Source organism: Salvelinus sp. IW2-2015, linkage group LG24 (assembly GCF_002910315.2).
Source record: "Salvelinus sp. IW2-2015 linkage group LG24, ASM291031v2, whole genome shotgun sequence".
In the NCBI taxonomy this organism is placed as follows: Eukaryota; Metazoa; Chordata; class Actinopteri; order Salmoniformes; family Salmonidae; genus Salvelinus; species Salvelinus sp. IW2-2015.
Window position 1 is genome coordinate 9,521,636 of NC_036864.1, and position 26,381 is coordinate 9,548,016.

Here is a 26,381-nt window from a genome sequence, read left to right on the forward strand (position 1 = left end):
ATAGCGTTTGGTTTACAGCCTCTCTGTGCGTCACAGGGTACATAAGGGAGGGGGAAACTAGCTAGCCTGCCGTGTGGCTGATTACTTTTAGCTGCTCACAGCGCCGGGCTCTTGGAGAAAGGGCCGATGTGGCGCCCGGTACGGCATGGGGGCACCAGGTGGGAGCCATGGAAATGAGAGGGTCTAATGTATTCATACAGGTGTCCCAGTACCCACTTCAGCTCAGCCTCTCACTAAGGCTCCTGTCTGCAAAACAAACAGTGGCCTATAATGTAATGAGGGCATCTGTTATTGAGTAGCAGAGYTCACAATGAATCAGTAGGCTGCATCCACTCATCATGGAAAGTAGAGAAATTAGGAGGAGGGCGAGATTCATTGTGTGTGTATGTGGATGCCCCATTTGGTGATGAATGTCGCACGGGCAACATAGAGTAACATAGAGTTTGTAACTTCCCAAAGAATGTTAATGACTCACTCTCATATTACACAATACTGAAAGGAGAAAGAAGGTGATTCCTTCTAGGAGGTAGTCCTATACATCTACATTTAAGTAGCCTCTCTACCATCATTTTGTGGGTTTTGTTGTTTGTGGGTTTTTTCATTTTGTGGGTTCTAAATAGAGGTTCCCAATAAAGAGTTCTCCTTTCTTTTGTAACCACCACTGATCTGATCTAGATAGTTAAACATAGATAAGACTACGACATATTGCTGCCATGTTGCTTGTGCCTATCCACACTTTACAGTTGAGTGTAGCAAAGGAGACAAGGAAGCGAACCCATTAAACTTATTGAGACATAAAAGCGATCTGCCTGGTGACAGTCCGCTGTAGATCAATACGAAACAGCTGATCAGTCTTCTCCTYTGAATTCTCTAAAGCCTCTGYGATAGGGTCACCTCAGCCARCCAAGTYCAWTTTTTYKMCYTCAGTCAGACAGAATACATYTTACCAGCTCATCCCTCCAGAGGACGCTGAACCGAGTSCTCCRGCCATGACGCCGATTGCTGTTCCGCTTCCATGGTTCCTCCCTGTTCTCCCSCAGCCCCACCCTSCCATCGCYCTTYCTCGAACCAAGACCTGAGCSCAAATAGAGTTGTAGAAATGAGCGAAGGCCAGGCTTAAAGAACAAAAGGAGAGGTAGAGTTCAAGGGAGCCGGAGAGATTAGAGACGYCAATCCCAGTGTCTTTTGCACCATCCAAGGCCCCCTTGTGGGATCAACCAGAAAGTTGTAATGAAAGCACAGGAACTTTTCTCTCCCTCCCTCCCCACAACCTCCTTCGCTCTCTATTCAATCTCACTGCATCGGTGTGGAGGTGAACAGAGGTTTAGGCGGGGGTGAGTGGGTGGGGCGATTCTGAAGCGGACCCGCAGAGAACTTTATCTGAACTTGTGTCGGCTTTGYGTCTCCTGCTTTCATCTCAGGTCACTGTCAGTGGAGGGTTTATCGTAATAAAGATGAGACAGCCCTAAAAATGAGGTTGTCAGAGGCCAGGCTTCCATCGCAATCTAAAGGATCATGCTTTTCTTCTTTCAAAGTGTAAAGTCCGGGTCATGACCTGGGATGTTGTCAAGAGACTGAYGTACACAGATGAGGGCAGGTAGTTCAGTATTGTCAAATAATTAATAAGTGAGTTGAAACATTCTTGAAAGGAAAAAGTAGAAGTTTACTAATTATACTGTATCACAAATTCAAATTACTTCAAAAACCCACCCATAAAAGTTTGAATTATAGTATTATAGGTTATGATAAAGTTATGATAAATCTGAACGGGTATATAAAAAGAAAAGAGGGCAGTCGTATAAGAATTATTTGATTACGATTCACCATAATTCATTAGTGACAGACTCATCTAACAATACCACAAAACAACTTGGCCACCAGGGCTTGATCATAAATTGAATGGCATGCCTTCATACCATGCTTTAATCATGCAGATAAAGAAACAGGTCAGAAAACAAAGAACCTGACAAACTTAACAAAGACACTACCCGCTTTTTCTGATGTTCCACCAGAAATGTGACAGTTATTAAAATTGCCTGCTTTCATTGAAAACCCTGCCATTTCACTCATTTTAAATTGGTTATTGTCAATCTCTTTTCACCATTGTTGTTGCAAACTGGGTATTCAACGCAGGGTTCTCGCAAATGATAAATTCATAACACAACAATGGGCGATACAATAGCAGTGCAAATCACCGTGGCAGCCGTTGTCGTGTCTGCTTCTCCTCCATTGGATGCGTTGTTAGACAGGTATATATTATRCTTGATGACAGTGATAGGGAGGGTCACCGGCTCATCCAAAACATCATTTGTTTGCTTTATATATTTACAATTGGTTGAACTGCGAGCCAACACCTAATTTACCACCCCTTCACAGGGAATGAATCCATTTTCAACACATTAATAAAGCGGGGAATGTCCGGCGCATGACAGACAATGCAGAGATGGCTTTGTTAAATTTCTTTTCTCCCCAAAACATTATCCTATGCCAGATGGCCAGATTTCTATTGTATACATTTATTTTTTTGTTGATTTCTCGTGCTCACACCAGAATAATGTGATGCTTTTTAATACATTTATTTTGGCTTAGCAAGTTAGTACCTACACAGGTGTCACGATCGTTTGTAGAAACGGACCAAGGCGCAGCGAATGTTGAGTTCCACATAATAATTTAATAGTGAAACTTAACAAAAACAATAAACGAACAACGAACCGTGACTACAGAGGTGCTATATACACTTACTCACAATACAATAACCCAGAAACACACGATTACCAGCTGCCTCTAATTGGGAATCATACAAATCACCAACATAGAAACATGAAAACTAGAACATCCACATATAAATAATAAACTAGACAACCCCCACAGTCACGCGCTGACCTACTCCACCATAGAAAATAAGGACTCTCTATGGTCAGGACGTGACAGTACCCCCCTCCAAAGGTGCGGACTCCGGCCGCAAAACCTGAAACCAGGCTCTGGTGCAAGACGAAGAACCCTCTCATCCCGCGGATCCGCTAGCATCGGAGGCGGCTCTGGTGCGGGATGAAGAACCCGCTCATCCCGCCAGCATTGGAGGCGGCTCTGGTGCGGGATGAAGAACCCGCTCATCCCGCGGATCCGCCAGCATCGAGGGCGGCTCCGGTGTGGGACGAAAAACCCGCTCATCCTGTGGATCCAGCCATGGACCCAGGCTGAACACTGTGCCCGGACCGGACCCAGATGCCGAGGAAGGCTCCTGACATGGAGCGGGACTGGACACCGGCCCTGGCCTGGATATCTGTGCAGAGGAGGGCTTTTGCCATGGAGCCGTCTCAGGAGGTTCCGGACTGTGGACCGTCTCAGGAGGTTCCGGACTGTGGACCGTCTCAGGAGGTTCCGGATGCGTGGGGCCGGTACAGGTGGCACCGGACTGGTGACACGCACTTCAGGGCGAGTGCGGGTTGGAGGCACAGGACGTACTGGACTGGGGAGGCGCACTGGAGGCCTGATACGTGGGGCCGGTACAGGTGGCACCGGACTGGTGACACGCACTTCAGGGCGAGTGCAGGAAGAAGGAACAGGACTTATTGGGCTGTGAAGGCGCACCGGAGACCTGGTGCGTATAGCCTGCATCAATGATACCGGTTCGATGACACACCTCACATGGCAAGTGCGAGGAGCTAGCACAGGACGCACGGCTGTGGATGCGCACTGGAGACCTGGCGCGTAGAGCCGGCACAAATTGCACCGGAACGATGACACACTTCACATGGCTTGTGCGAGGAGCTAGCACAGGACGTACTGGGCTGTGGAGGCGTACATCTGGGCGAGTGCGAGGAGCTAGCACAGGACGTACCGGACTGGGGAGGCGCACTGGAGGCCTGATGCGTGGGACCGGCACAGATTGCACCGGACTGTTAACACCCTCCTCCAAACGCCTGCGTTGCCGCATACTCCTCGCCAACTCCATTCTCCGGTATCCCTCCTCGCACTGTTCCATTGACTCCCAGGCGGGCTCTGGCACTCTCCATGGGTCGACCGACCACCTCTCTACCTCCTCCCATGTTGTCACTGGTTCACACCTCGGCTCCGCCGACCACCCCGTGTGTCCCCCCCCCAAACAATTTGGGCTGTCTTTTGGGCTTTCCTTGTGGCCACGAATCCCGGCGTCGTCGCTGTTCTCCCTTCTCCTCTCCTTGCGTCTCCCGCCAAGGAAGGCGATCCTGTCCTGCCGGGATCCCTTCCCATCCAGAATCTCCTCCCAAGTCCAGGATACACTCTCCTCCTGGGCACGCAGCTTGGTCCTGTTGTGGTGGGATATTCTGTCACGATCGTTTGTAGAAACAGACCAAGGCACAGCGAATGTTGAGTTCCACATAATAATTTAATAGTGAAACTTAACAATAAACGAACAATGAACCGTGACTACAGCGGTGCTACATACACTTACTCACAATACAATATCCCACAAACACAGGTGGGAACAAACACTACTTAAATATGATCCCCAATTAGAGACAACGATTACCAGCTGCCTCTAATTGGRAATCATACAAATCACCAACATAGAAACATGAAAACTAGAACACCCACATAGAAATAATAAACTAGACTACCCCCCCAGTCACGCCCTGACCTACTCCACCATAGAAAATAAGGACTCTATGGTCAGGACGTGACAGTAGGTTTCTATTGATAATCAATTTTGGTGTTTTACCCCAAAATAATTGACTGACTGCTCCTCTAACTACAAGGTTCTGTGTCCAGAAAAATTATCATAAAATGAACTGCTATGAATAATAATTAGGGTGGATGTAATGCAACTCTGAAAGCGATAATTCTTGATTGCTGCCCTTCACATAGTGATACCATTGACCTGATTTGAATAGAAATTAAACTAGACTAAATAAAATCTATAGTTTTTATGGAATGTCAGTTGGACTCCCAACATCCCACTGGGAAAAAACTGGTTGAATCAATGTTGTGTCCACGTAATTCCAACCCCCAAAATATATGTAATGATTTGGAATAAATCTGGAAAACTGATTGGATTTTCAAAAAGTCATCAATTTAAGGCCATATCTATTTTTCAACCTAAATACAATTTTTTGTTGATTTCACATTGAATTCACATTAGTTGACAACTCAATCAAATGTAAACCAAAACTAGATGTTGAACTGACGTCTGTGCCCAGTGGGATCAAAATTCCAACATAGGCCTACAAATATGGCAAGGGCATCCTATCTTGCCATGACAACTGGAGAGAGAGCCTCCAATTTAACCATAACACGTTATGTTCACAAACCCTATCCACTTACGGTTATGGAAGTACAGTGGTATCAGCTGAGCGGATGATAATTTTGCAGACCTCCCTAGGCGTTTGATTAGAGAGTGCACTGATGAAATGGAGAGCACAGCCAAGCCTGTACTTTGACACAGAGGCAAGGCATATGAGAAGGGGGGGGGGGGGGGTATTTAATCTATCACTGGAATGAATCTCCTCAGCTTCCTGTGTTTTACCAGTGTGTTCCCTCACTGTGTTATATGAACAATGTTCCGGTGARCTCGGGGGAATGAGCCAGCCCAGCATGATCCGTCATGGTCTTAATTAGTGTCTCTCGCTCTCACTGTTGAAATTGGGATGAGATTGACAGGACACATTTAACTATATTGTAACATTATCCAAAATTTCTGCTCAGTCATTTCCTGATCATCCCCCCATCCCAAAGTGGCCCGAGGAGGGGTGGTATATCACCAAAACACCACGGCTAAGGGCTGTTCTTAGCCTGGATACAGCCCTTAGCCGGGGTATATTTGTCTCCCCCTCCTGTACAGCTCAGCTGCTGCTGAACCTGCAGCTGGCAAACGCCCTTCACTCATCAACCCCGGACTTGTCCCGTCATCATTACACACACCTGGTTCCAATCCCCAACTATCACTGTATATATACTCCCTCTGTCATTTGTCTTTGTCGGTCATTGTAAATGTTGCTTGTTTTCCTGAGAGGAATCGATCCCACTATTTCCTGAGAACTTTATTATTTTGCACTTTGGGTTTTGTTCCGCTTTTAAATATATAGTGCTTTAATAAACTCGGTAGTTCTAAACCTGCGACTGCCTCCTGCCTACTCCTCTCTACACTTGTGACATTACCAACGTAATTAGTGCAGTAAAAATAACTGTTTTGTCATACCCGATATACCATGGTTGTCAGCCAATCAGTATTCAGGGCTCGAACCACCCAGTTTATAATAGACTGTAMATCACATTCATTATTGGTTATTTTGTGAGCACTGTGGGCTGCTGCCTTGAGCAATAATGTATTTTTTTACCCCCAAACCAACTTCAAATACTTACAACCTCATAAATACAACAGTCCATTTTTTTTTCTCTCTCTATCTCATACAAATACATGTACACACAAACGTGTGGTATCTCACCCTTCTAGTGAAACCACAGAGGAATTTGGGAGTGCCGTTTGATGATGACGAATGCCTCATGTTGATCTTTGATCTCACCATCATCAGTAGTAAAGGAGCTTAGACAGAAAAATCATGGGTCCTCTGATAAAGGTTGTGTGTATATCGTTTCTGTATGTGTGTGTACAGGATCTTAATTTGATCACTCTTTTGTTGCTGAGAATTTTCCTGTGCTGCAGGAAATGCAGATAAGCTTCACAATTTATCATAATTTCACTGAAAACCCGCACTAAAAAACGGTTAAATTAACATTATTGCACTTTTCATGTAGCCACATTTTGGCAAGCTAATAGCCTAACCACCGATCAAGCAACGTTATGTACTAAACTTTAAAATCCTTTCGCTGCAGGATTATTTAGCTGCAACAATACTGGTCAAATTAAGATCAAACATCTGTATGTGTTTGTGAGTGTGTGTGCGTGCCTATGCGTGATTAAGATTTAATGAGGGCTCTGGCTGCTGGCTGTGCACAAGAAAACTGGTACACCTTGGACTGATGTAGAGAACATGAAAACTATACAATTATCAGCCAATCTGACCACCAGTCCTACCGCAATGTGACTGCTTAGAGCTTTGCGTTGGGGCTTTAAATGTTTCCTATTGGAGGACACCATGTTGCAGTGTTATTTATGATTCCCATTACCTGTTAATATCAGCTCATTTTAAAGCATTTGAGAAAGAAAGTGGACTAAACAGGTGATCATCATTAGCAGCTGAGAAGCAGAATGAATCACAGGCTGTGACTCGTTCAGTCCGTCAGGGAGCTGCTTCAATATAACAGGTCAGAGGAGGGCAATTTGAAGTTTRGCTTTGTAAAATGTCTTTGTGTATCTTGGTGGGCCCATGCTGAAACAGTGAAATTGATAAGTAGGACAAAATGTTCTACTGGCAGAATGTTGTCCAACATGCAGGTTGTAGGGACCATTAGCAATTAGTGTATTAGGACCTGGGTCTACAGAATGCATCAATATAAAAGCAGATTTTTGTGCTTAAAGTGCAGGTGCACTGCTGATCCTAGAGCTGTGCTTAGCTGGGAGCTGTTATTATTAGCCCTGGCGTAGCAGAAACGCCTGCAGCCCCCGCAAGGCACTAACTCTGGGGGCCCATGCACCCGTCATCTCAAACCTATGTCTACATTTTATTTAAAAAAATACAAAAATGATTTGACAGTAACCCTGATTTTTTTATTTCCACATGTAGCAAGTGAATTGTTTGTGTTGTCCAATCTACATGGGGTAGTAGGTGAGGCAGTTGTCATGCATCTAACTTGCCTATTTCTCAGCGAAGACTACAAAACTTTGCGGGGGCGGGGGGGTCCAGAGATACTGTACACGGCCAGTAATTATTAGGAACAGGAAATGGTGTCCTTTTGCTGGTTCTCCACACATGCTGTTGACTCGTCACTACACCTACTGTCAAATGAAATACTATGAATTGTCTAGTGAAGGAAATAAGAAATTGTCTGGCTAAATGCGTTATCCAAAAAGTTCAKAATCGACCAAATAATCTACCCATTTGTTGTCTCTTCTCCAAGCCTGAGGAAAGTTTAGGATTTTTTTTATATGCTATCAACATTCCCTGTCTTAAAATGATTAGAACGATTCATTCCATATCTATACTTTTTCCAACATGTAAGCCTGACAAGTCCTTTTGTTATGCAAAACTATAAAATGAAATAAAAGTACAAAGCCGGCGATAGCATCACCAATGTTTTACACTGAGCTTCTTTAATGAAATGTTCCTTTCCCAGAGAATCGACAAGCTCCATTCCGCTGGCGGAGCATTTAATTACAAAACCCACATAAGATTATGAAACTATACAGCATATGGTGAGAAGAACGGGTTTCCTTTGATGTGCACTTATAATGGCAGCAGTGGGAAAAAAGAACGAGACAAATGCCTTTACCTCATCTGAATCAAGAAGCATCAGAGAGAGAGAGAGAGAGAGGGAGAGAGCTTCTAAGTTCTGCTCACTGTCCTCTCTTTCATTGCTAACTCCACCACCTCCCTCACCTTTCCCATCACAGCATTGAGACGTGTCAAAAAGCGGCGGAGAATCTGTGAGGGTTGTTAAAATGTCAACCTGTTTTAACGCTCTGAGGCTTGCGGGGTGTCATGGCCTTCTGATGGTGGAGAACATGTGTTGTTCTGAATGGGGCGCCCTTTGTAATCGAAGGTGAAGCTCTGTGTTTAAAGGAAGCACTTGCTCGTCTAAGAGGACTCCGCAAAACATGACAAACTGAGACGCTCGGTGCAGCAGAGTGGGAGCGTGTTAGCAGGCTAGGAAAGCCATGTCATTCAAGACGGTGGTGTTTGACATCGTTGGAAGCGGTGCGTTGCAAAGAAACCTCAGTGGTTCAGTAAGAGAGGGCATTGAGGCTGCTGGGAGATGATATGAGTCAATCGTACAAGGATTGTACAAGAATAAAACATGTGTCCACGAAAATCTGAAGAGGAGCCAAATGAACTATATAAACATGAGGCACCTCCTTGAACCTTACCGTACATCGTACCTTCGTCAAGTAGACTAGAGTACAGTAATGAATCCATATTGCCATGACCTAAGAAAACAAAATAAGTAGCTTACTGTTTTGAGCCTAGTCCTTTCCATACAACTGACAATCTAAGTGAACATGCTGTTTTTCTATATTATATTGCCCCAAAGCAACTATACACCCATAGAATTATTGCACTGGAAATACACATTTTAAGAACTTCATGAAAAGCATTATTATTATGTTGACATTATGCCAGTACGCCATTCATTTACTGGTATTATTCTCGCAGTTCCATGCCTTTCAGTTGTGATTTTATGAAGGTATTTTCTCTCCTGGCTGTCATGTTCTTAGAACTCAATAACCCCTAGATTTCATTAGCTCCTCTCTCAGTGTGATGTATTTACTCTGGTGACATCATTGTTTGTCTGCCCATGAAAGGCAAACAATGGTATTCTTTAGGGGGGAGCATTTGAAAAGGTAGGTTCTAGTTGAGTGGGGGTGACATTGACTTTGAGTTTGTGGGCTTTGCATTCATAATGGTTGAAAATGTCCCATACAATACCAATTTAGGATTTGTAGTTTGCTATGTTTTTATCATGGCTCATAAAATCTTTAAATGTACATTTTCAAAGTATGTGTGTGTGTGTACGTGTTTAACTATTCTAGTTGAGACCAGAAGTCCCCACAAAAATAGTAAACAAACAAAAGTTTGACCAACTGAGGACATTTTGTTCATCCCCACAAGGTGAAATGCTATTTCTTGGGGGTTTAGGGTTAAGATTAGAATTAGGTTTAGGAACTAGGGTTACTTTTAGGGTCAGGTTTAGGATTAAGGTTAGGTTTTTGGGTTAAAGCTAGAGTTAAGGGTAAGAGTACAGGTTAGGGTTAGAGTTAGGTTTAGGGGTTAGGGAAAGTAGGATTTTGAATGTGACTGAATTGGGTAGCTGTACAAGACTGTGTGTGTGTACACATATTTGTTTTTTGTACACTATGTGTTGTGGCATAGCACATAAAGAGGAATCTGAAAGGAATCAATGTTCCATTCCACAATAGAGATAATCTAAGGGCTGATGCATAATCATTATGAAGCCTTATAGCTTCATATTGTAGCCTACACTGTGTGAAGCATAGCTAAACAGAGTCAATCTCTGGTTTCTTCTTCCTACACCTGAGGAGGTTAAGGGTCACATGACAAGCRTTAAGTTAAGACACAACCACAGTTTATTATTCGAAGATGTTAKCACTTGCACAGACGAAGGAAGCGTCAGAGATACCTGTTGAAAAGTTATCAGCGAATCAGAAATGAATTTTTAAAAGTATTTAACACTTAACCGGCCCCTACCAACCCCATGGACTATAGCCAGTATTGTAGAATGAATGCATTTTAGCTTGCATACATTAACATAAACTTTACATGGACATTCGAATCTGAGCTTCAGCATTGTGCAACATATACAAACTAACTGGATCAGCTGGCAGTTGATAGGAGGATTTTCAAAAGAACATAAGCAAACGCTAAGCACACTAGGGGTAACTCATTTGCGCACCACTTTCATTCATGTGTACATTTTCAAAAGTATGCACCTAGTGCCCCAATCTGCTCTAGATGAAATGAAAGATGATGCCCTTAGAATAAAACATGCAAATCAAACATGACCTTCAGTTTTCAGTTTTGGTGGTGGAAATCCTACATTGTAGTCTGCCCTATACATCAGTAGTCTACATCAATTTGGCCTTGGATACATCACATTCTCTCAACTGCCATTGGTTGGCCATTGACTGCAACTCTCATTTGAATAAGCTATGTACCCTGCGCGCAGCACCATCGAACGGCCACCCACAATGATGGCCACCCATTTAAAAAATATGGAGGTGTACAGACGCCAATTCCAGTACCTGTGCCTTTTTTGTGCTCCTTTGAAAATCACCCGGCATGTTCAATGATTGGCTCAATACAATAAGGTTCACCAATTTTATATTTCTTCTTCTTTCCATTTTCTGACCATCATTTAATTGATAAAAACTGGATCAAATTTGACTCGTCCCTGATATTCATGGGGGAAATTCTTGATATTGATGATACTCTGTTACAGTTATGATGCACAATGCATTCTGTGGGGAAAAAAACTATTTCCCTAAGAAAAACTATCACTTTACAAATAATGTTTAGGCAAAATTAACCATTGTAATCCACTATAAGCAGAACAATGTTAGAGAATAAAAAGACATCCTGATGTCCAATGTGGTGATAGTCATGTCTGGGCTTTTCAAAATAAAGGTCCCCTCTACTGAGCAATCATTTAGTAGTGTCCACTCTTCTCTTCTCATCCAGATGTCCTTTGTTACCCTGTGCTTATAAGTCTTCCAGAAGATTCATAGTATAGTCTCCAATAGAGGGAGTCTCTATTTACAAAAAGGGTCRCTGCAATGTTCTTGAGTCCATGATGGTATTCCACAGGTAAAGACCCAGTAACATTTATTGATCCACCTGTAACACAAACACATTTCCATGAACATCAGGCCATCCAGATTTCATCTCACAATTAATACAGTATGTGCAACACAACCAACGTCACTGTTTTCACCACCCGGTTGTTGAGTTATAAAAGGATTCTAAAGAGTGTCTTTGAAGTGTAGACATAAAGGTTAATGAACAGATTAATTAAAAATCCATTGTTCTACATTCAGTCCCTAGTGACTACAGAGTCAGTTTCTATCTTGTACTTTTCCCAGAAGAATTTGAGGTTATTTGGTGCAAAGTAATCACAAGTCTATCACAAGGCCTTTTGCATCTAAAGTTTACGGTTCATCTGCCCGCATTATGAAATGACCTTTTTTGAAAAGTTTACAATTCTTAATCTCATGACCTAAGCTTGTATGAATTAGGTGGTTGGTTTTCTTTGCTAGTTTTAATGAGAAAAGGCAATAAATTGAGCAAAGAAAAGCTATCAGGAGATATTAGCRTCTCCGCTCACAGTGGTCAACAAACAAAGCAAACTCATTAGCRTTCGCAGCCACTGAAATTACCTCTGTCACACTGACTGCACAAGTCACACATGATTTTGTCCACTTCTTTCTCCAGATAGGGGTAAAACAATGATGATAAGCATAATACTAAATCAAGATTTGAAAGGCACAAGTGATTTCCCCTGGATAAGAATGTGCTTTTCCAACTAAATGCCTTTCCCATCCGTCCTGGGAAATGATTTGTAGTGGTAGGCTACACTCAGTGGGAGGAAATTCCATGAAGAAAATTTAAACAGAGAATATGTTTTGCCGTTTAGGCCAAGTTGTTGTTCAAATTTTTCCTGTTCCACCTTCCATATCACATTCTGGCCTATCCTGACAGGGATGGTGTTTTATCTTGATAAAGGACTTGTGTGGATAGAATTTGCCTTACCGTACAGACTGAGGTTTTCTGCCTCCCCTAGTTTAATGCTGTCAGATACTCTCAGCACTTCGGACCCTTCACAAGATTAAATTGCCAGTCATGAAGCTCTGCCTCTGACTGACAGCTCCTCGGCTCGAGCAAAAGTACATTCCGGAAAGAGCTTAAGAAACGTGCCTTGCGAGGAACACCCATAACACCTTCATAACRACGTTCCACTATCGATTCCAGCAGACTGTCTACCGACTAGGCCAGTCTGACAGCTGAGGGAAGCTGCCACGGGAGTTGTCAAGCTACATTTTTACTGCTGAACTTTGCAAAGAAAACAGGCACCTTTGACAGACTCATTTTGCTAATTCACCAATCAGCTATTTGACTGTGGACAGGCCCGTTTTAATTTGTCCGAATACACTGTATTCTCTGTCTATGAATAAATTAGCTTAAAATATAGTGGGAAAAAAATTCTGTGACAACCCCCAGGCATCGCCTAACTTCATATTAAAAAATCTCTCATAATCATATCAAACACACTCTCAGTAAATTCCACAGATATTTAGGTTAGCACTACGCCACTTTGCATATGTGTAAGGAGAGAGCGTCTTTTTGTCGTTCATATTGTAATAAATTCTCCCCCTCAACGAGCCATTTACATTTCCGAGCTGTCACTGTGATTAATGTGGTACTAATTTGAGAATAATTCCATGCTACAAAGACAAAGAGCAGGCACAGGTTTTTGTCAGCAGAGAAAGGAGCCTACACGAGACAGATCTAACAGCATCTCAGTAGTCGCAGAAGGGGAGAATTAATGCATCGACTGAGATCATCATCACCAACAGAAGACAGGAGGAATTAAATAGGAATGTGGCACCTTCTGAAGGTTTTTCAGGCTGCCTTCAAAACATTTAACTCAATCTCTTTCTGAATCATATTCAATCACATACATTGTGTTAAACCTAAGGCTGAGTGAAAACAATGAGCGAAACAGGCCTATAGCTGCATGGGTCAGAGGGTGACTCATGAAATCCGTAACAGAAAGATACCCAACCTGGCTCGGCTCATTATTCAYTGTACRATTATCATTTTCCAATCTATAATGGCTAAATGGGKTATTTGGACATGTTATGCTAGATAATCATTCTCCTGTTCATTCTCCTGCATTCTCAATAGGTTTTGCCCGTGGCAGGGAAGCACATTAGCGRGTAGATGGAAATATGCTTYCATTTTAATGTAAGGCAATTTTATTGAGATGGCATAATCACATTATGGGGAAGCAATGTATTTTCCATCTTCCAAAAGATGTTGAAGTATCTTGGATGGCAGGTAAAGCAATTAGAACACTCTCTCCAGCTGTTTTGTTGAATTTATCCATTTAAACCATMAATKATCCATGWATAGTCATTACTTGCATCCTAATAAGTACAATTAAGGAGCATGGTGTAAATCTTATTTCCTCATTAAGCAAATGTTCAAACTAATAGAAATGGTTTGTTTGCTGTTTCTCACCAGCACTTGACACAGTAGGATACAGATAATGTTTAAACTGTAATATTCAATACTTGCATTAAAGGCTACAGTCTGAATTCAGAAAACAATGAAGATTAACGTTGATATTGGTCCAATTCAATCAAATTCATCTAACAAGATTGCATCACCTTGATTCGGTTCCGTGGCATCAAGGGTTACCAGAGCTGATCCCTGTCCGATGAGATCTTTCCGGCGTTCCGTGTTAACAAAGACAGGGGAAAAAGAGGAAGTGAAGAGATGAGTTTTAAATTTCATCCCAAGCGAAATTAACATGTGGGTGAGGTTATTATGGTTGATCAATCCATCAATACTGCTGCAGCAACACTGTCCACCAAATAAACCCCATTCCATTTTGAGGTCCCGACTAATCCCCGGATCGATAATTACAGGCTCCAGACAGGTGTGGTGTGGTGTGGCCAGTTTAAATAATTAAGTACATGGAAGAGGCAGAACTCAAGTCTAGGGGTCGTCATAACCCAGGGAAGGATATGGGCATCGGGTTACTGCGTTAAAAGCAAGTAATTGGAGTGAGTAATTTGCACGTTTCGGTCCTCAAAATGGCTCTGATAGTGCTAAGGAGGCATGTCGGCCCCTCAGATATAGGCCCCCAGGGTCCCAGTAGTGACTGCAAACATTAGACGGTTTTAGCAATGGCACGGCAGAGTGCTGTAATTTCAGACTAAACCGTTTGACCTTGACCAATGATACAAATAGGCAAGGTCAATAGGTTGAGAAAAATATAGGTGTCTTTTTAAACTGAAGTTGACTGTACTTGGCTACTATGAGGACTACTATGACCCCTACTATGTTGGTACTCTGTACAGTCGTGGCCAAAAGTTTTGAGAATGACACAAATGTTAATTTCCACAAAGTTTGCTGCTTCAGTGTCTTTTGAAATTTTTGTCAGATGTTACTATGGAATACTGAAGTATAATTACAAGCATTTCAATAGTGTCAAAGGCTTTTATTGACAATTACATGAAGTTGATGCAAAGAGTCAATATTTGCAGTGTTGACCCTTCTTTTTCAAGACCTCTGCAATCCGCCCTGGCATGCTGTCAATTAACTTATGGGCCACATCCTGACTGATGGCAGCCCATTCTTGCATAATCAATGATTGAAGTTTGTCAGAATTTGTGGGTTTTTGTTTGTCTACCCGCCTCTTGAGGATTGACCACAAGTTCTCAATGGGATTAATGTCTGGGGAGATTCCTGGTCATGGACCCAAAATATTGATGTTTTGTTCCCTGAGCCACTTAGTTATCACTTTTGCCTTATGGCAAGGTGCTCCATGCTGGAAAAGGCATTGTTCGTCACCAAACTGTTCCCGGATGGTTGGGAGAAGTTGCTCTCGGAGGATGTGTTGGTACCATTCTTTATTCATGGCTGTGTTCTTAGGCAAAATTGTGAGTGAGCCCACTCCCTTGGCTAAGAAGCAACCCCACACATGAATGGTCTCAGGACACTTTACTGTTGGCATGACACASGACTGATGGTAGCGCTCACCTTGTCTTTTCCGGACAAGCTTTTTTCCGGATGCCCCAAACAATCGGAACGGGGATTCATCAGAGAAAATGACTTTACCCCAGTCCTCAGCAGTCCAATCCCTGTACCTTTTGCAGAATATCAGTCTGTCCCTGATGTTTTTCCTGGAGAGAAGTGGCTTCTTTGCTGCCCTTCTTGACACCAGGCCATCCTCCAAAAGTCTTTGCCTCACTGTGCGTGCAGATGCACTCACACCTGCCTGCTGCCATTCCTGAGCAAGCGCTGTACTGGTGGTGCCCCGATCCCGCAGCTGAATCAACTTTCTTCACAACAATTGAACCGCTCTCCTTGAAGTTCTTGATGATCCGATAAATGGTTGATTTAGGTGCAATCTTACTGGCAGCAATATCCTTGCCTGTGAAGCCCTTTTTGTGCAAAGCAATGATGATGGCACGTGTTTCCTTGCAGGTAACCATGGCTGACAGAGGAAGAACAATGATTCCAAGCACCACCCTCCTTTTGAAGCTTCCAGTCTGTTATTCAAACTCAATCAGCATGACAGAGTGATCTCCAGCCTTGTCCTCGTCAACACTCACACCTGTGTTAACGAGAGAATCACTGACATGATGTCAGCTGGTCCTTTTGTGGCAGGGCTGAAATGCAGTGGAAATGTTTTTTGGGGATTCAGTTCATTTGCATGGCAAAGAGGGACTTTGCAATTAATTGCAATTCATCTGATCACTCTTCATAACATTCTGGAGTATATGCAAATTGCCATCATACAAACTGAGGCAGCAGACTTTGTGAAAATTAATATTTGTGTCATTTTCAAAACTTTTGTCCGTGACTGTACAGCTGAAATTAAATTTGATGGCTTGTTGCCACTGTCTAAAGTGCAATGTGTTGATTACGATGACCCTTACCTTGGTAGTCTTTATCTTGTTCCCCGTGGCGCAGCTCCATCCCTTTAGATCTGGGAGGACTTTACACTCCTCCCCATCCAGACATGGATGCATCTGACACCACCACTTCTGCTCCACTATAGAGGCTAGGGGAGAACAGAGGCGTCGTTATAATGAGCAGCTTTGAGAGATACTAGGGAGACATACAGGAACAGACATTTTCCTTGTTTTACAAAACAATAGGGCTGGGAATTGCCAGAGACCTCACGATACAATATTATCACGATACTTAGGTGCCGATACGATATGCATTGCAATTCTCACGATTCTATATGTATTGCGATTTGATGTTCCAAACATATTTCTCACTATATGTCTGCTGCAGAGAGACAAGAGAGAGCTAACGCTTACGTTACCTACCTACTTTTTTTACAAATCAATACTTGGAGTCAAATATTGATATAATATTGGCAAAAAAGAATATTGTGAAATGTAACTATCGATTTTTTCCCCCATCACTACAAAACACCATGAGGTAGTTGTATTGAATTTAATGAGAGCCAAACCATCATGCACAGAGGGTGGATACATTAAGATAAACTTATTTGTATCCCACAGACATGATTATAACAGCAATATTGTGTAAAGCACCTTTAGAAGTGACAGTAATTGTACAACGTTGGTTGTATCATACGGTTTGATGTCCACCAAACTGTTGGAACAGGATACATTTCAAACACTTAACAATGCTTTGAGGAGGTGATCAGGCTCAAACTGAGATGAGAGCTCAGGTAATCCCTGGAYGTATAAAAAACATAATTAAAAGGTTAAGTGCTGATCATTTTTCAGAGATCACCCGTGGAGCACTTTAAACTGGGCGCCATTGGCACAGCACTTTAATTTGCTGAGAATGTCAATACTCAAATGTCATCGAATAGGTTAAACGCATCTGGTGCCAGACTTCAGGTGTGAACTGCTTTTCAATCCCAAWTTGAGGCAGCTCTTTCTGCCTGGTTGGTGGTCTGACTGCCACATTAGTGTGGGTAAGTGATGTTCTGGGACTGACATGGCATAGATGTAAGTTAACTTCAAGTGCCTTTTTCGAAAATGTGAGGGTTTCAAATCGTCCCCTTCCCTTAGAAAGCATAGTGATTGCTGTGTACTTTCTATTGATTTCAAAGCAGAAACGTGTGTTCCCTTCTCACCTCGCGGTGACCTAGTATCATGATACTGTACATGGATAGAAAGCTTTATGGGACAATGGTACATCAGTCTTAACATTCTGATACACAGCACTGTTAATCACCTACGTTCACTGTGCAATACAAGGGAACAGGTTTGGAGCCTTGCAAATTAATCTGTGAGCTTTTGAATCTGATACCAGGTGCACAAGGAATGAGGCAAATATAATGTGAGCTAAGCAAAACTGGGAGGGCTGTGAATTCACCGTTCTGTGGACAAAACTTCAGCCTTGTTGAATTATAAAGCGGTTTTGTGGATGTCACAGATCCCTCCGGAACTTTCATTACGCACACCTGTCCCCTATTCCCACTGATTAGTACTTGTATAAGTGTGCCCTTTGGATTCCATTGGGCTGTCGATTATTGTTACTATGTCCGTTGGTGCGTGTGAGTACCTGTGCTGTGTGTTTTGGGCTTTCGTGCCATTGTGGATTGCGTCTCGTCCCGTGTGTTAATCATTGTGTGCTTGTGTTATTTATTSGAGGTGCTCCTCGCTCTTTTGTTTTGAGTTTCTACCCTGTGTTTTGTTACGTGTTTGTTTGGTCTTTGTCCCCATGCCTTTACACGGCACGTCGTAATTTCAGTGAAATTAAAAACCCTATTACGCATTCCTGTGTCGGTCTCCCGACTCATTCATACCAACGTGACAGTGGATATGTAAAGCTGAGTTGACTTGCAGTGAGGCCTGTTGAAGTGTAACTAAACCTTGAATGTGGTTCAGAGAGGCTGTATGATTTAATGCAATGAAAGGAAACATGATGCAGCAGTCAGCTTTATGCTTCAGAAGAAGCACATTTACCATGAGGGCTCCTGCGTGACGCAGCGGTCTAAGGCACTGCATCTCAGTGGTAGAGGCGTCACTACAGACCCTGGTTCGATTCCAGTCTGTACCACAACCGGCCGTGATTGGGAGTCCCATAGGGCGGCGCACAATTGGGCCAGCATCGTCCAGGTTAGGGTTTGGCGGGGGTAGGCCATCATTGTAAATAAGAATTTGTTCTTAACTGACTTGCCTAGTTAAATAAAGGTTCAATTAAAAATAAAATCAAGATATGCAAATGAAGTACATTTCTTTCTACTGGCAACTTTGAAGCACTCAAATCTACAGTTCACAACGGTACATTGATTTCATCATTAATACAGCATTAGGCCTATATAATGATGGACAGTATTGAAATTCTTATCCTGTACATTGAAAACCTCTTATGAATCCAGAAAACAGTTAAGAGAATAGAAGACATTTGTTTTAAAAAGCCAAGAGCACTCCTGGCATACTTTGCTCACCACATATTTTATTTAAATAGGCAAGTCAGTTATTAACAAACTCTTATTTACAATGACATCCTAGGAACAGTGGGTTAACTGCCTTGTTCAGGGGCAGAACAACAGATTTTTACATTTTCAGCGCGGGGATTCAAACTAGCAACCTTTCGGTTACAGGCCCAACACTCTAACCACTAGGCTACCTGCCGCCCTGAAACAAATATATCTAATTTCACACTTATTTCACGGTAACACATTCCCTACTTGCCACACATGAGATTTACTCCAAAACAAGGAGCAGTCACTTATACCCCTGATCTGTCAGTAATTTAAGGATTAAGTCGTACGGTATCAACGTGAGGTGAATCCGGCTTGGGCCAGACATTGCATTGAAGGCGTAAAATTGGGTTCTGATGGGAAAAGACAACACATTTCTGGGTACCTGAAGATAACACTCATTGAAACGGCGCTGAGATTCACAACATCTACTTTCACATCCTATAGGTACAGTGCCTTCAGAAAGTATTCACACCAGTAGAGGCTGCTGAGGGCAGAACGGCTCATAATAATGGCCAGAACGGAGCAAATGGAATGGTACCAAACACCTGGAAACCATGTGTATTGATGTACTCCACTCCAGTCATTACCACGAGCCCGTCCTCCCCAATTAAGGTGCCACCAACCTCTTGTGATGCACACCCCTTGAGTCAATACACATTAGAATCACCTTTGGCAGCGATTACAGCTGTGAGTGTTTCTGGGTAAGTCTCTAAGAGCTTTGCACACCTGGATTATACAGTATTTACACATTATTCTTTAAAAAATGATTCACGCTCTGTCAAGTTGGCTGTTGATCATTGCTAGACAGCCATTTTCAAGTCTTGCCATAGATTTTCAAGCCAATTTAAGTCAAAACTGTAACTAGGCCACTCAGGAACATTCAATGTTGTCTTGGTAAGTAACTCCAGTGTATATTTGGCCTTGTGTTTTAGGTTATTATCCTGCTGAAAGTTGAATTTGTCTCCCAGTGTCTGTTGGAAAGCAGACTGAACCAGGTTTTCCTCTAAGATTTTGCTTGTGCTTAGCTCTAATCCGTTTATTTTTATCATWAAAAAAACTCCCTAGTCCTTGCCGGTGACAAGCATACCCGTAACATGATGCAGTAACCGGTACTCAGTGATGTATTGCGTTGGATTTGYCCCAAACATAACGCTTTGTATTCAGGACATAAAGTACATTTCTTTGCCACGTTATTAGCAGTATTACCTTAGTGCCTTGTTGCAAACAGGATGCATGTTTTGTAATATTTTTATTCTGTGTCCGTTTACCAATAGGTGCCCTTTTTTGAGAGGCATTGGAAAATCTCCCTGGTCTTTGTGGTTGAATCTGTGTTTGAAATTCCCTGCTCGACTGAGGGACCTTACAGATAATTGAGTGTGTGTGTGGTACAGAGACGAGGTAGTCATTCAAAGATCATGTTAAACACTATTATTGCACACAGTCCTTGCAACTTATTATGTTACTTGTTAAGCACATCATTTAATCCTGAACTTATTTAGGCTTGCCATAACAAAGGGGTTGAATAATTATTGACTGAAGACATTTTAGCTTTTCATGTTTTATTCATTTGTAAAAAAAATTGAAAAACAAATCCGCTTTGACATGATGGGGTATTGTGTGTAGGCCAGTGACACAAAAAAATCTCAATTTAATTAATTTTAAATTCGGGCTGTAACACAACAAAAGTCAAGGGGTATGAATCCTTTCTGAAGGCAGTGTATTTGGCATGTTCAGCTCATTCTAATAGGATCACATGGTTCTACAGCACTATAGGGAGTTAAAGGAGGAGTACAATTCAGCAAGACCATTACTGTAAAAGGCAGAGACAGTACCGAGTTGTCGTAAAGCACCAGACTCCACTAAATGTAAGGAATTGCAGGTTGAAAAACCGGAGACCAAACTAATTTCCCCTGAGGATACGACTATATGGCACTGGAGCACTTCTGGTAAACACTTTAACACATTTAATTACAGTTTAACACTTGTGAAGTGTATTGTAAAGTTTAAGAATAAAACAAAGTATAAATGAGGCCTCTGTGGATGGCTATGACTAAGCACCTTGTGGTCTGAAGCGTTACAAAATTAACAACAATTCTTAAGAGCAGTTTCACTAAGGAAGACGGTGCAAGCTCACCATATAAAGATTTAATGATGATCTCAGTTTAACCTCCTCAGATTAGTCCGAGTGGAACAGACCATCAGCAAAAAATGACACATCGATAGCACATTAAATATTCAGCTGGAACGTACCATCTACACAAGACGGGGCAGCTCTGGTCGTCCCGGCCACTTGTCCAGGGAAGCAGGAGCATTTAACCGTTTGAGAGCGTTCTTCTATTTTGTTCTTGTTGCAGCATCGATGCAAAGCCACAACCTCACAAGTGCCGGTTCTGACTTGATGCACTGTAGAAAACATAAAACAGATGGAAATCAGAATTAGACACTTGATAACTCAGTAASTAAAATAACGCAGCAGTACTTCCACATAGCCTAAAACTCAGCTTAATGTCATAGTGCAGCACAAAAAAGAGCCATAACGCAAATACTTTTGTATTACTTATGCTGTGTGACTGCAAAAAAAGTTAGAATCAAGGGTTAATTTTTAACAGGCAATGAAGTAGGCCTACTATATGTCCATTGTAGAGTTAACTTTGTATTAGGTTGACTAACAGCCTGTTCACATATTCAGAACACTGGAGGCATATACCTGTTAAGGGAGGCTACCTAATACTTATGCGGTACCCACAACCCTGAAGGTACAGAATAACTATGATTAAGCTTTAAAATAGTTTGCAACTGAATGCATCAGCCAATGAATTAGTAGCCTATTTTGCAATTCAAAAAACAATTGAAAAATCCCTTTCTCAGTAGTTTCTTACAAGTTCTCCAGAAAATAAGGTGCAGTTGCTGCAGTATTTTGAGCCAATTTCCAGCTCACGCTACATTGTCTGAATTATTTAGGGACTGTGCTGCTCCCTGCTCTTTTAATTACATGTGACATTTTCACGAGGAGTCCGTCCTTCTGCAGAGGCAGTTATTGCTCATTTGGTAAACAACAAATGAAAAGTGCTGTGGAACCTTCCCACTGATTGCTGTACTTTATACCAGTGAAGCCAGCCAAGCTTATTTAATTAAATTGCTTTTGCATGCCTTATGTTATTTTCTTTTTTTCAATTAAGCAAAAATGTCATAGGAGGAGGTAGGGTATTGAGTTGACTGTATTGCAGCTGCATCAACACCTAAAGTAACACCCTCAACACCACCATCACTGGGACACAATGTGGAAGACTCACACATCAATCAATAACATTTGAATGTTTCCAATGGCTTCAATCTATCATTTGTACCCAAATGGTTTAAATCAAACTGAATGCAGTGGTTGATGAACTCACAGTAGCAGATAATAGTATTATTGCTACGGTGAGATTCCTCACACTAACTGTTAGGAGTTCAAGCAGATGAGTAGTCGTGCCATGTTATCGAGAGGTGTTAGGTATAGGCCTATAGATCAAAAGACAAGCAGGAAGTGAAAAGGAGGGAGGCGGGGCTCTTTTTTGATAATACACAAGTTTTGATAGCGCTCCTGCTATCGCCGTCCCCCCTGTCCCTGCTCATACATCAAAATAACTGAGGAGCAATCGCTTGAACGTAGCGGGAGTCTGACTCGCACTCTACTCGTATAAAAAAAGATATGAAAGACAAATACGTTTCTGCCGGCGTTGCTTAGATCTATGTAAAAGTAGCGCCATGCTTCACACAGAGAGGAAGAGTTTTTTGGAATAGATTTGGATCTCTAGCCATATGACCACTGTGCTGTCCTGCTATGAAACAGAGGTTTTTTATGTACTTGGGAATGAGTCTTTTCCCAGAGAAGCGCATTTCCCTGCTGGGCCGGTGCATGGGAAAGAAGTGAGTGAGTATATACACTGGTGAAAAGCATATTCCAAGGTGATAAAGAACTGGTGACCCATGTAATTGCTATGCACTGACTGACTACAAATTGATTCTCTCCGTGTTAGGAAAGTGGTACCAACACTACAGTTCATGATTATATTCACTTAAAAAATGTATATAGTCATTATTTCTCTCTGTTTGAGAGGCTTTTGGCTGAGTCGGTCTCAGATGCACAGTACAGAATGTCTAGATTTTTTTTAACCTTCAATCAATTCTGAATATGTAATTATAGCAATAGTGCAAGTGAAGACAGCCAGTGGCGCAAATAGCTTTTCAAATCATTGATGCTTATGGTGTTCTGCATCTGACGTCCGTAAAGCTTGGGCCATAGATAGAAGACTGTTTGGTCATCATTTTGATCATGTAAATTGGCCGTGAACACATCCTCTCTCTCTCATAAGATACCTTTTATTGCAGGGTTCCACTGAAGCGGACAGTCTATGAAGTGAATTCCTCAAGGCACACTACAAATCAGATTAAGAAGTGAAATAAAATGTATTTTCCCGAGGGTAATGCAATTGCTGATCTATTCCTGACCAAGAAGTATAGATTGTGCTGTTTCAGAAAAAAAGAAAGATAGGACTCCCAAATGGTCGGGAACAGTGCTCTTGAGGAAAAGAACAATGTTTATTTTTTGGGAATCCATTTGCACTGATACCAGCCAACTGATTTCCCAACAAACACTGGAAATCTACAAAGAAGATAAAATGCACTTACAGACATAATAGGATACTCGCTCTGGGTTGCCTATAATTCAAATAGAATTGCTCCCGTATAATGGGGGGGATAAGGACATTCTCACAATGTTTTTAAGTAGGCTGAATAGGTCGTAAACCTTTGGAGTGAGACCATGCTTCATTGTACATTTTATTGCAATGTGCTAATGGTCTATGACAGTAATTGGACAAACCATTGGACAAACTAAAGCTATATATTTAGTCTCAGTGCTAATTGTATGTGTCCAGTGTTTTCCCATTGAATCAATACTTGCAATACAAGGAAAAAGACAGATTATCAGAAACATTCCTCCACTGACTTTACAAGTGGATAAGTGATAAGGATTGTAAAGGTCCTTGGATATCATATTCCAAGGATGTGTATCCGGTAGGAGTGCCCATAGGGTCAAGTGCTCTTGTTGTGCCTCTCCAGTATTGCACCTTGGCCGTGTAAACAACTCAATATAGTGGCAAATACAAGGTGAACCAGAGAGAGCAACTCGGAAGGCGAGGTAGATCACTCTTCCTGCACATCTCAGCAAATTAAAGCCGGCACGTCAAAGCGAAAAGAGGGAAGAGTTTTTGAAGATATACAAATTTATGCAGCTTTTTGCTGACAGAAGCCACTAATATAAAAAAGTATTGCGAGCACTCAAATAGGACACAAAGTGCATTAGAAAATCAATTTCTTTGCTTGCCGAAACCAACAATATTTACTTAGGGTGGTTATTTTTTTCAATGGTATAATTAAATTTTTTCTTGTGTTCTCTGGGAAGAATTTTTTTTTTTTTTTACTTTGAACGTGTTCTGGATTGATTTCATCCCTGGAATGATAACAGGTTTACAGCAACAGAAATAACACCCGAGGGAAATTAGAGGGCTGCTGAAGCTATCAGATAGAAATTGAACGTGTGCGAGATTATTCTGATCCAATTCCGGCAGAAATGATGAGCGCCTTGAGTAAGGATCGCTGCCAATCAAAAGCCACATGCTGTGGGCCCATGCCCTACTTTAATTGGTCGACAGACAGAAGGAAGCTAAATACTTTCTGTCATGTCCACGAATGGCCATCCTGCATGTCTACGGAATCACCATGCCAATTATCTGCGACAGTGGATTGTCAGTGAGGCTCCCAGTGTTGAAACCAATGATGTTGAAACATTTGAGTTGCCCCACACTTGTAATGTTACTGGGATGCCATAATTGATCTCACTGAGTTCTAGTGATGTCCCAGCTTGTCAACAGCCTTAACAAGACAAGGGAATTATTTTGAATTACATCTCTTTCACACATTTAAACCCTATCACACAATCCTTTACTGATGGAACATCAGGTGCATTTAATCATCTATGACCTAAGATAAAACATCTAGGCATACTATAGGCTATAAAAAGTTATTATAATRTGAAGGCTCAGAGATCAGACATCAACTAAACTAGCAGGATGAATGTACAAAACATTAGGAACACCTTGCTAATATTGAGTTGCATCCCCCTTTGCCCGCAGAACAGCCTAAATTCGTTGGGGCATGGACTCTACAAGGTGTCGAAAGCATTCCATCGGTCCGCTTGGCGCCGGGGCGGCAGGTAGCCTAGTGGTTAGAGCATTGGACCAGTAACTGAAAGGTTGCTAGATCGAATCCCCGAGCTGACAAGGTAAAAATCTGTAGTTCTGCCCCTGAACAAGGCAGTTAACCCACTGTTCCTAGGCCATCATTGTAAATAAGAATGTGTTCTTAACTGACTTGCCTAGTTAAACAAATGTTAAATAAAATAAGACTACCATACCCCGTTCAAAGGCACTTAAATATTCTGTCTTGCCCATTCACCCTCTGAATGGCACACATACACAATCCATGTCTCAATTGTCTCAAGGCATAAAAATCCTTCTTTAACCTGTCTTCTCCCCTTCATCTACACTGATTGAAGTGGATTAAACAAATGACATCAATAAGGGATCATAGCTTTCATATGGATTCACCTGGTCAGTCTGTTCATAATGTTTTGTACACTCAGTACACGTACGGTAGGCATCTGCCAAAATGAACATTAAAAAAGGCAATGAGCATGCTCCACTTTGTCCATGACAGCCAACAGACGCTCATATCACGCCCCTTCTTACAGGTGTACCGTACTGTCCTTACCTCTGTGACCTTCTGTTGGTCTAGCCATCTCCAGCAGAGTCACCATGCAGACCATTAGAAGTAGAACCCCTTTACTTCCTTGCTGTGGTGTGTCTCTCACTCATCCTGCGAGAGAAAAACAGAGGGTGAAGAGAGATACACGGCTACACTTAGTTTGTTTTAACAATGGTTATACACTTATACACATTGTCTACTTCAGCATCTCGCACGTTAGGCATTTAGGTCATCCAAAACATGGCAGTTGCATCTCAGTGGTCTTAAGAGACTTCCTCTCTCCACATAGCTATTATTCATCAACGTTGATCTGTAACAACTGGACAGGTGAAAGAAAATCATCCCCGTTGGTTTCTGCCATATTACTTTCACCAATCGTGTTAATTTGGATCAGTGCGAAAAAACAAAGACATTTGACTATGAGGTCCCGTGGTTCACATTCATTCTGCTCCTGCCTTTTCAAGTCCACTTCAAGAAAGGCACAACAAGCGTCCATCTAGTAGTGTCTTCTCCAGTGTTGGTAGGAGATGTGCTTTAAATTGGCATCAGGCATCAGGCCACCTCTGCACACCGGAAGCCTACAACACTAGCCAACTACTCATCTCTACCTTTCCTTCATTATCTCCCCTTCTATCTTTTTCTGCCCATCCCTCATCCCCAGTATCTCTATTCTCTACTTGTACATCATCATCTGCACATCTGTCATTCCAGTGTTAATGCTAAATTGGAATTATTTCGCCTCCATGGCC

General features: G+C 42.1%; 1 protein-coding gene across 1 annotated transcript; it reads right to left on the bottom strand.

Moving 5' to 3' along the window:
* Positions 1-10,160: 10,160 nt before the first annotated feature.
* LOC111951267 (chemokine-like protein TAFA-2) lies at positions 10,161-25,742 on the bottom strand. Its single transcript, XM_070434785.1, is given in 6 exon segments — positions 10,161-11,450; positions 14,003-14,059; positions 16,283-16,407; positions 21,076-21,228; positions 25,639-25,723; positions 25,725-25,742. Coding segments are annotated over 5 exon segments (411 nt in total). The 3' UTR covers positions 10,161-11,450; positions 14,003-14,029.
* Positions 25,743-26,381: the final 639 nt, after the last annotated feature.